At 34.4% G+C, this 11720-nt stretch overlaps 2 protein-coding genes across 2 annotated transcripts; both read right to left on the bottom strand.

Moving 5' to 3' along the window:
• Positions 1 to 1045: 1045 nt before the first annotated feature.
• On the bottom strand, positions 1046 to 8271 carry LOC128228278 (polypeptide N-acetylgalactosaminyltransferase 5-like). The gene is made up of 8 exons (XM_052939493.1): positions 7796 to 8271; positions 6914 to 7134; positions 6541 to 6641; positions 5050 to 5203; positions 4067 to 4230; positions 2720 to 2884; positions 1436 to 1646; positions 1046 to 1172 (listed from the first exon to the last, which is right to left on the bottom strand). Exons 1-8 carry the CDS (start codon positions 8255 to 8257, stop codon positions 1046 to 1048), a joined length of 1605 nt encoding a protein of 534 aa, XP_052795453.1. The 5' UTR covers positions 8258 to 8271.
• A 70-nt stretch (positions 8272 to 8341) lies between these two features.
• On the bottom strand, positions 8342 to 11333 carry LOC128238700 (pantetheinase-like). Its single transcript, XM_052954863.1, has 2 exons — positions 10982 to 11333; positions 8342 to 10393 (listed from the first exon to the last, which is right to left on the bottom strand). Exons 1-2 carry the CDS (start codon positions 11255 to 11257, stop codon positions 9086 to 9088), a joined length of 1584 nt encoding a protein of 527 aa, XP_052810823.1. The 5' UTR covers positions 11258 to 11333; the 3' UTR covers positions 8342 to 9085.
• Positions 11334 to 11720: the final 387 nt, after the last annotated feature.

The raw sequence follows: 11720 nt of genomic DNA, 5'->3' as shown, positions 1-11720 counted from the left end.
ATGTTATAGTGTACTCTAAGTTTTTGTTTTTTAGTGTTTTGATTTTTTTTTTTATATTTTTATTGTAATACTAGACCACTCACAGATAGAGGTCTCCCAACACAAGAACTAGAGCACTCCCAACATGAAAAACTACTACCAACACAAGAACTAGAGCACTCACAACATGAAATACTAGGCTACTTCCAGTATGCATAACTAGAGCCTTTCCAACACGAAGATCTAGAGCACACCACAACACGAAGAACTGGAGCACCCTTAAAACGAAGTACTAGAGCACCCTACACGAATTGCTAAAACACTAAAAGACAAAGCAGTTAAGAAATCCAAATACAAAAATCTACAGCTCCCTTTACACAAAGAATTAGAGCACCATCGACACGAAAAACTAGAGCTCACTCAACACGAAGAACAAGGTCACCCCTAACACGAATAACTAAAGCACTAAAGACGAAGCACTAAAGACATTCAAACGCGAAGATCTAGAGCACCATAAACATGAAGAACAGGGGTATTCCAAATTTGAAACACTAGAGCATCCCAATACGAATAACTAGAGCATGCCTACACGGATAACTAGAGCACCCCCAACACGAATAACTGGTAATTCTTCATAAGACTACAAACTATTGGCACACAGAAGATGAATTATCGCGTATTGAATAGCTTTAAACGTAAACATATTACATGATTGGTGAGTGCTAAAATATTTACTCTGATCTACTATCGTATTATAAGATAGGAATGCACTTTTCTTAAGAATCTTCGATAATTACTCATCTTCTTTAGTATATTTAAACTTACTATTAATTTAGTAAATCTTATTTTGGGAGTGCATCATTAACCGAGAATGGGTAAAAGCGCTACGAGCAGCGAAGTTTTGAAGTGTTTTCTGGAAGGGAGAGGGGAATCGTGGGATGCTCAATCATACTGATTGTCCATCATGCTTTTGAGATTACTACATGTTAACGGTTAACTCACACTTTACAAGATTTCAACATTCTCATAACTTAAATAGGGTTGTGGCGTAACCCTTTCGTAACAGTCAACTCACCCGTAGAGATATTTCCACGTTTTCGTACCCCCAAATATCCATACCCTCATCGTATTTGCCCATTCTAATGAAAAAGTCCTTGTTTATGGAAAACAAACCACCGGCAATTGTTGGTGTCCTGAAATAAATTTTTTGCAGTAAAATGGTTGGAAGTTTTTGATTTGAAATCGAAAATCCAAAACTATGTGAACTGTATGACGTATATTTCTTAAAACATACAATTAATAAATATTGTTTTGCTGTAACCTTTAGAAAACCGCTACAAAACATACTATTAGAGTGTGGTTGAAAATAGGTATTATTTAGCAAAAAAGAAAACATGTGGAACATACATTAGTATATTTATATACATCAATATTAAAGATTAAAAATAATCAGTACTTAATTGGATCAGCGGGAGATTTCCTCATTTTAGATATTCTAGGTGGTACAGGCATCCAGTTGAAATTGACGTCGGGAAATTTGAATATACCAACAGATCCCGATTCGCCGCCGGTAACGGAGAAAATATGGGAGCTGATAAAAGTAATTGTCGGGGCAACGACAACGGTTTCATCGGTACTGACACGGTCAAGCAGGGGCTCTAACCAGCCTGTGATGTAAAGGCATACTTTTTAAAGATTCGATTTACAAGTGTACATGTCATTTCATTGAGCCAATATAAATAATGCTCAAATTGGATGCCTGGTGCCCCATATAGTTTGGTTCCTTTATAAAGGGTGTTGCTTGCTAATTAGTAATATTAAACATAAACTATTCAAATGCACTCTATATAAAGTTCCAGTAGTTTATCTTTTTGTTCGTTACTTCAACTGAAATCGGTAATGAATCTGTTAATCGATCAAGGTCGTAGATAATGTTGAAGCGGTTTTTTTTCAAAGTTAACATATTAATTCACTATAAATCAAAACCTTTTAAAAGATAGCAATATAATTATTATGGGTAACATAAAATCCCTATAATTGTACTGCTGCAATAGCTGTTACTATGGACCAATGACAGTGGTAAAATCATCAATGTATCACAGATATCATTTGTTGTTTTTACCCTTGGTGCCACTACATGATAACACATGACTGTCCTGTCGTCGGCACAATAAGTACAGTTAATGTTATCACTAGACGCGCTTAATGGCATATTGTAATCGAATACCGGGGATATCCGACTCTGTCGGCTGACGGCCTATCCATGCAGCTGTTGATTTATCAATGCAAAAGCAACCACAAGAAACGATCATAAATATTTAAATGCGATCTGAAATACGGATAATATGGCAGACATGAGCGACAAGCTCAATTTGAACTGGATTGATAATTGGCAGAATGGACCCATAGTCAGTAATACAATAAAGGACTTCAGCTGAACAAAATGACGGCTAAAAAGTAAAGGCTTTCATTTGAATAAAGAAACAAAAATAAACAGTTTTCAAATTTTAACCAAACAAAAACTTGTTTGATGTCACATTACCTGTATTTGAACATTCAAGCTTAAATTTTAAAGTACAATTCAAGATATATTTTTCTTTTATATCAAAACAACTGATAGTCTCCCTTAAAAACAGTTTTTTTTAAGATCCCTAATAATAATAAATTACTACTATAGCAATCAAGGTTTGATTGAGACCATTCATATTCAACGTTCTCTATTGGTCCCTTCATACCGTACCAGGCCAGCATTCCACGTGCGAATCCAGGAACGTGAGTATTGGTGCACGTGAAGCGCCCAAACCCACTAGTCTCGCTCTGATAAGCCCCTCCCTACGTCGTGTTCGGATAACACGGACTTTACCCAACAAGCTCATGTAATAGGTCAGTGGGGCTTTTAAATGGTCTGGAAAATATAATTACATACCATTCATATGGTTAAACTTAAACAGGAATCACATATGTAATAGTTCTATTATTTGGCGACTACAGGGGCATTCTAACCATACGACCAATACAATAAGCATGATAATGTTAGTACAAGATTGTCTTAAAATCACTACCGAATTGAAAGTGTTATTTGCAAATTCAAGCAAGCTTTGTCTTACTTTACCATTTAAACTATATGTTTCAAATGAATATAAATAATTGTAACGGGTTCTACCAATTCACTATGACGGAAGTAAATGATTCATTGGGAAGTGTGTTTATTATGAAATTAAATATGGAATAGTTTTCTTTAAGTAGCATGTTTGGAATAAAGTATATCATTAAAATGTTTTATAATTAGTAACCTATAGGCTTGTTACAAAGTTGTTTAGCTTTGTCTTTTGGTTGATTTTAAAACCAAATTAAACTATGCTACTTGTATTAATATTCATATTTTATAAACCATACTTGGATTGGTTTTTCTTTTTATTTAAAGACTGACTGAATCAGTTTCATTAAGTTATCTGACCTCTGACGGTACCTTCACCATTTTTACATTCTTGAACTCTGTCAATGTAGTGTGTGGTTTCCCTGTGGGCCACTCACATTTTTGATATAGGTTTTTCAATTTAAAACTTGATTATTGTAACTGGGATGTGAAAGTTTTCTATTTTTTGATAATTAAAAATAAATTACTTGGAGTTTAGCTTTTTAAACTGTGTTTATCAATATTTGACACTCTACAGAATTGTTTTAACCTTACTACATAAAGTTGCATTATGGGTTGCCTGAGCAGCTAGGTGTAGCTAGGCATTTGTTAGTTTCATAGTTGTTTTGATTTACTGTGTTATTTCCATTTGAATATAATTAATGAATTTAAATTTTCGAGTTCCAATTGAAGAAGAAATAATATCAAACAATACATAGCTAAGACACAGCTTCCGTTTCATATTGTCTTATTTCCAATCATTTTAAAGAAAGGTCAATGGATACAGGTATAATGGTTAAATTATATCAAAAATATATTTGTTCTTATATACTGGTAGTGTATTCAAGAACTTGTTTCTTCAACTGACATTTTAATTTGTGACCATTGTTAGCTTTAAAAGAACTGTTTTAATACAAATTCAATTCTAATATACAATTTAAATAAACCTACCCATATTTGAAAAGTCATCAATGAGAATTATTTCTTTCACTAGCTCTGGTGGTGATCTGTCCAAAATACTATGCACTGTGCGTAGTAATACTGACCATGCCTCGTTGTGAAAACAGATTATTATGCTTGTCTGTTGTAGGGTCGTTGAATACGTTCTTGGGCAGCTGCAATGTTTACATTTACACCATTACGGTGTTGTTACCAATAGGGCCATTTCATGAACGAGGGTACAACAAAAGGTACGAAAAATCCTCTTCAACGCTCACTGAAACACGAATTCTATCCTATTGTTAGGGCGCCTGGCAGGAAGGAAGTTACCCCTTAATTAACTAACTAGTTTATGAGCAAGGAACCTGTCGTCAGAATAATCCTCGTGTAGACTACATAGGCGGACGCCGTAACCACGAGGCTACGGAGGCGGTATTGATATATGCTACTTTATGTTGGAATTTATGCATCCCTGATTATATCTAGCAAACATTCATCAACGTTCAACTCCTCCCAGCATGCTGGAGAAGGCAAGAACATTATAAGTACTAGGCCAACACTCACTTACGTCTTAAGAATGAGTACAAAATTCAAATTGTGTTGTAAAACCACCCTTACGACTGCAGTATTGATAAAAATGTTGTGTCTGTTACATAACTGTCTGCATACTCACAATAAGACAACACTATGGGGTTAATACACCTTTTTGAGAACTTTACCATTCGCGTAGCACGAGGGTTGTAAACTGTTTTAGGGCCTTTGCAGATGGTAAATACCCCAAAAAGGTGTATTATCGTTATTATTGCATAAAATAGACACCATGAGAAACTTCTGTGTTTAAAAAAGCTAAGAAATGTCACTAAAATGTCTCTGTAATTCGGTCCAAGGTAATTGTAATGAAAGTTAAACCTGTTTCATGTTAGTAAGCCTGTCTTAGAATAACAAACCAGTAACATATGTTGCAAGCTCGCAATGGATAATTAAAAGCAGCTTACCTTTTCGACCTCGCGTCAGGCAGTGACCTATGTATGGATATCATGTCACTTGCAAATTGATTGAAACTGTGGTTCTTCAAACCCGAGTTGTACGTTTGAAGATCTTCAGGTGATAGCTTGTTTACATCAACATTTATACCGGCTCCGCCTTCACCTGAATTCGGAAAGTTAGTATTTTGAACCATCATATCAACAAGCAAGATTTATTTAGGTCACGCATTTCTATTGAATATTAACTCCCAAATAAGAACTTTATACAATTATTTTAATTTACCGAAAAGGATAAATAAATATAAAAATAATGGACATTATGGAGGATGCAGTGATTAATTTGAAAGAAAGGTAAAGAAAATAAGATATTTCTATCTTATGAGACGATAGTTGATCACTGTAAATCTTTTAGGACCCACCAGTCAAATATTTGTGCGTTTAAGCTATTTAATACACGATTGCAATATTTTTATCAGAAAAAAATATTTTTCATCGAATGCATTTTTAGTAAGCAGTTTAAAGTTTATTACTCAACATTTATGTTCGTTATACATGTGTAAGTAATGATGTTAAATACGAGTGTCAGAAATAGAATTACAGTTTTAACTTGTGAATCTAAAAAGCCTGAATAAAATTTCCACTTAAACTCTATTTTTAAAATGCATCTTTATGCTTGCTGATGATCTCTTTTTTTGCGGTATTTACAGGTAAGGATTTCTCAGCGAGTGATCACTATTATCAGTGGTAACGAGAATCAGTATGTTTCACTTCATAAGTTGTTGACAAACCTTCGGAAACAATATAAATGGTACTACGATACGTATTCCATATTAGATAAGTGTGCGGTCAGTCAGGAAGACTATGATTGAACTTGATTGCGTCTTTCTTTAGTTACATTTCTGATAAATATAACCCTATCATTTATTTATAATAAAACGCATTATTATGCATATTGTTCGTCTGTTGTATTGTGGCGTTCGTTGTCTCTTGTTTAATGAATTTCAGGCTTAAACCGTCTGCCTCAAAACAGGGTATTTGCAACTAGACATGTCTCTGTTATTTCAATTATATAAATATTTCTTTTCTTTTGTTTAATTTCATTCTTCAGATGACACCTACAGTTTCATTTACAGAATATGCTTAGCACATCAATTGTTATTTTGAGTACTATCTTCTACAAAGTAGTGATGATATTTCAAATATAACACAATATAACACAATATATATTCTTAACATACCAAACCTATTCATATTCTAAATGTTATTAATTTGGAAATATGTATGTTCGCATTTGGGTTACTGAATGTGACTTATAGGAGCCAGCCCACTAGTCACAAGCTAATCAATATCCGGTTTAAATGTATAAGGCCAAAGTCAACCAAACACTAAACCAGAGACACACCACAGGAAGACTACATACATTACTATCAGAACTCGTCGTTGGTGAATGTTGGAGTTTCCACCTTGGCACAGTCAGTGTAAACTAATATGTTTACGTACCGGGAGCACCTGCTTTTTGTGGTTCGTACACAGCATTGGGAAGTGCAGGAATGGAAGCTCCAGGTAGATGGAACTGTTCGTCTCCGTCAAATTCCTCTTTGCTGAACAAATTAAGAAAACGGGAGATATGTATTAAATTGATACAGAGAGTGGCTTGCTGTGCATTGCCTCAGACAGCGTGGGAAAGGAATATCAAGATGGATAGAATACTGGACAAATGAAAAATGCAGTAGAATATGTATTGAATTCATACATATATTGCCAAACCATACAAAAGAAAAGACAACTCGAAATGTATAGACGCAAGTCAAGTACTGTTACGTGTTAAAAAATATAGTCAATTTAATGCTGTAAAACATAATTAAATCATTACTTGATAATATCATCATCCTTTTTTGTAGGCGCTATGTTGATCTGTTTAGTGTATTTGTCTTTTTCTAATTGATCTAATGGTTTTCTATCCGACATTCCATTGTCTTCTAAATCCTTTGGTTTTGCATGGATTTGTGTTTTTCGTTGTTCTACCTTCAATTGATTTTCTTCTCTTTCAATACCATTACCATCGATTGGTTGTCGTTTGTCTTTGTTCCCTGGCTAAAAGGAAAATGGACGCTTCAACTTTTTAGCAAAAGCATTGCTCAGATAATATCCAAAACATGTGGTGTTTGTATGTCAAAGGAAGCAACCATTGTAGTATTGTTTAAATATGATATTCGTATTCGTTTAGTTGTCTACATTCATATTTAACATGTAAATGTTAACTTTTTTGTTATTGTTAAATCCGTAAGTGTGACAATAAGTGGCAGTATCAGTCAAAGATGGTAAAATATTGTTTTGAACTTCTTAAACTGACGTTGACACTAATATTTGTGGAATAATTTACAAAATCAAGGCTGGTTGACGGGAATTCCATGTTGCTAACATTTGAAAAGTGAAACCTAAAAGTTTTAAAGAGGAATCTTGTAAGATAAATGCTTTACAGCAATTTGAGTTCTCATTACCGAACATGAAAAACACTCAATTTTCTTCAAGTTTGATCAAGTTATACATGACAGAATTGTATTTCTTATAAAACAAGAACTATATATTTTCAATTTTGAATATGTTACTAAAACCTTACAATTGTTGCAGCTTTGATTAATTCCCATTTAAATTCAATAATCGTGCATGTTATGTTAGTGTTATAATGGTAACCATCAATGCGATGTGCAATGAAAACCTCTAATTCATTGTTGTTACTTGTTACCATACTCACCTTATTTCCAACATCATAACTTTCGTCTAAAAGGTTTAATTGATTTTTCAGTGCCTTAATCTTCTTGACTAAGTGTTCCATTTGTGCAATCTTATCATCATCATAATCATCATCAGCAGCATCATAATCCACACTTGCTTTTAACATATATTTATTATGTTCATACATCTCATTAGCAACTGCTTCAACCTCGGACACGACTTTTTTGTGTTTTATTCCATATTCAATGACCAGTGATAGAGCATTAAGAAACTCGAGTTTTGTGTTAAAATGCAGCATCTGTGTGGAGCGATTTCCAGGTTTTGGAATGTATTTAATTTTCTTATGAAAAGAGTCTCTTAGGTGAAAATGGTGGGTTGCGATTTGGTCATCCAGGTATAAAAATATCAAAAGCAAAGCAGATATCCAACAAATGAAAAATATTATCAGAGCTCTTGCCGGTGAAATTACTCGTAGGCCCATGATGAATATTCTATTCTGTAATAAAAGTTTCGGCAACAGAAGAAAGATACCCTCCTGTTCTACTTAATAATAAAAGCAACTATATTCGACACCAATATCATTTATATGTCATTACATCTTAATCACATTCATTTAATGATCGATAGAATCACATGTCTATCACTTTGAATAACACCAATTCACAATGTCACTTAATTCATGCCACCTTTCGTTCATATTTAAAGCACAAGTAAATGTATAAGGCATGTAGCATAAATTACATAATTTAGCAGCATGCAATAAAAATTAAAAAACAACAACATGTAAATCCTTTCATAAAATGTATACATAGCATCCACGCATCACAAGCATAATTCTAAAGTGCAAGATTCAATAACAAGTAGGGACATACAGGTAACAGATGTTACTTAACTATTGCATTGAGATATCCTGTACTCTTATTAATAAATCATTGATCAGATGAAGCTGAAGAGGAACAGCTTGTTGAACGTGTCATGGATAAATATAAGATATCAAGAAAATACACATTCAACTGATGTTTTATTGAATAAAATAAGACAATAACTGAAATACATTCACTTTGTTATATCATCGAAAATGAGCTTAGGAATATTCATCGTAATTAACGAAAATGTAAAATCAAAATTGAACTTTTATTGACAACTTTGAATAGTGATATAACACTTTGTGAAGAACATTCTTTATCCCATATGTCAGTCTGTCAAAATAAGACAGCCAAGTTCGCTATTGATTAGATGTAACACGTTTATTGGACTGCTCACAATGCTTATTTACCTGTTTTTGAAGTCAGAATTAAAAGCACCAATTTTAATCCCAGTCGTAACATCTTCCAAATAAGGCTGCCACGTTCAACGGATAATTCAGCTGATGGTCCGATGTAAGGCGACCACCTGCATAGGACCACAGGTTGGGATAAGACGTAAGACCAAAATCTCCTTCCCTTTGCAGAAGCACTTCCGGGTAAATGAATGGTGTAGAGAAATTACCAGACAATTCAAACCGCATCATATCTACGGTCATCGGAGAGTCAACTTCATCGTTACATTGTCGTGCAGAACCTTGACCTTTACATCTAATAATGGTGCAAACTTGAATATAGTAACTTCCTTGGTAAGTGTGAAGACCGTCGAAAGCACCAAGCGCAAAATATTGACCGTCCGTTGTGTTAGAAAAGTGTTCTCCCTGCGTTGACATATGTGTGGTTCTGTATGACGCATGACAGCAGATTTTGTTGTGGCAAACTTCGTTGTGCCCCGATGCGTCTGTTAAACGGACTAAGTTGAACTTGTCATGAAAAAGATCAGCAGTAAACAAATTGCCTGAAAATCTCAGGACTGACCCAGGTTTTATTAATCCATCACGGCTATTAGAGGATAGTTCATCTATCCGTCCAACCACTGGGATTTCTTTCACAAGTAATTTCGGGACGCTTTTAACCGTCGAATTATAGTAGAAGGCAGCGGCTCCCGAGGGAGTGTAAATTCCGCTTCCATGAAAACGCTTTTCTGGGTAGTGAATATTCGCGGCTAATACGTTAACTCGATGTCCGGCCGCAAAAGCAGAATGAAATTGTATGGAGTTGAAAAATGGTCCAGCATCCATCCAAGCAGTGGGAAACGCTATGCTTGTAACATTATGAATTGTTATCAAATCAATTGGTGGGTGTTCAAACAGAATATCAAAGCATGTGAATACCCCGAATCGTCCAAACGGTGTTTCAAAAACTGGCACCCCGCCGTTTGGTGGTTTGTCGAATTGGTTCTCAAAAAATAAGTTATATTTGTGGTATTTCATTACGAGAGTTCCATCTGGTGCGTACACGACATCAGTATTGTATTGGAAAAAGCCAGTATGTGGGCAATGTGGATCTGCTGTTTGATTGCATGGTTGTTTGTCACCGACATTGGCAACAACATAAAGGTTGTTCTCTTTTGCCATGCAGCTGAGGGATTGTTGGATTTCGGTATCCGGGAACAATCCGGGATTGTCACATGGATTCCACTGTAGCTCTGCAGGGTCGGGGATATATTCCAAATAGGGAAAGAGAAATTGACGTCGACCAGACCAATCCATGCCATAAACACCATCTTCGGGAAATACTAGTATATCAGCGTTCTGCAGAAATGAAATGAAAACAAATAAATGAAGGTATTTAGATTACGAAGTAAAATGAAAAGGTAAAGCATAAATGTAAACTTTTGTAAAGTATCATAGTACAAACATTCTTTTCGTTTCATAATTACTATGACTATAGTGTAACATGTTTTTATGACTGACAAACCTATATTATTTTGATATCATTTAAAAGAGCACTGCTTATTTGTAAAATAAATGACCGAACATACATACAGATAAATAAATACATATAAAGTTATGGAATTTGTTGGTTTTGTACTTTATTTTAAGTAAAATCGGAAGTGAAGTGACTGATATTTCATAGTTTCAAGGGGAATGAGTGTTTGGAATATTAGTACTGGAAAATTATATTTTCATCTACACATGGTAATGGAATATGTTTCCTGTAGTTTTTCACATAAGTAATGATACCTTAACCAGTTCTTAATCAAATTTATAAAAATGAAGTCACATACATTTCTTTATTCTGCTACACAAGTACTCACAGTTAAAGACGAGAATGTAAAATTAGTGAGCAATTATAGATAAATCAATTTAGTCATTAAACCATCAAAACAAAACTAAAACCTGAGATGCAGCTTCCTTCGCGCGTTCCTGGTATACACGAATATTGACCATCATATTGTTTACGGCTTTCTGACGTGATACTGGAGCCAAGGTATGTGGCGGCAGAACAACTGCGTGCTCATAAACAGCCGCTATAAATGTCCTTTTGGTCGTGAAGTTATTCCGGGCGTCGCCGGCAGGGAAGATGAATGAGTCCACAACGTTTGGATAATTCAATACAATGATGAAAATAATTAAAGCACACCATGAAGCTCCTTTAATATAACATTGAAACATTTTGAAATTTTAAAGCCGACATACGTTCAGATATTTTGAAATGAAAAGAACTATAACAAATCGAATATGAGGGAATATATTCCTTAACAAGTGTTAAAATCTAGAACGGAAACTTGTTATCAGTTAAGGCAAACATGCAGAAAAGTTGGTTTTTCTAATCATATTTATGCACAAAGGTCAAACGGATATGAATAATAGAAGTACATTTTATTTGCGACTGTTATGAACGTCTGCATATTGCTATAAGTAGGACTTAAATGAAATAAAAATTTATTGCCATTGGTCATTTATTATCATAAAGTTTAAGACGGGCGGTTTGTTAAACGTTCCAAACCGCTTTAAAGATACTGATGAATATTAGAAACTCGTGTTATCTAGTAATGTTTTCCATAAGGAGGGACACTCAAACATAATTAAGTTGACAATCTAAGTATAGACATAGGGATGAGATCTAACTAGTATC

The sequence above is a fragment of the Mya arenaria genome, chromosome 1 (assembly GCF_026914265.1).
Source record: "Mya arenaria isolate MELC-2E11 chromosome 1, ASM2691426v1".
Classification (NCBI taxonomy): Eukaryota; Metazoa; Mollusca; class Bivalvia; order Myida; family Myidae; genus Mya; species Mya arenaria.
This window is presented reverse-complemented; position numbering and strand designations above follow the sequence as displayed.

Bases quoted from the DNA above. Each gene is read 5' to 3' on its own strand.
- LOC128238700 (XM_052954863.1), bottom strand. From the start codon at position 11,257: ATGTTTCAATGTTATATTAAAGGAGCTTCATGGTGTGCTTTAATTATT. The intron at 10,394-10,981 runs GTTTTAGTTTTG...TCATTTCTGCAG, and splicing joins CGAAGGAAGCTGCATCTCAG to AACGCTGATATACTAGTATT.
- LOC128228278 (XM_052939493.1), bottom strand. From the start codon at position 8,257: ATGGGCCTACGAGTAATTTCACCGGCAAGAGCTCTGATAATATTTTTC. The intron at 7,135-7,795 runs GTGAGTATGGTA...TTTTCCTTTTAG, and splicing joins GTTATGATGTTGGAAATAAG to CCAGGGAACAAAGACAAACG. The intron at 2,885-4,066 runs GTAGGTTTATTT...TATATTTTCCAG, and splicing joins TGATGACTTTTCAAATATGG to ACCATTTAAAAGCCCCACTG.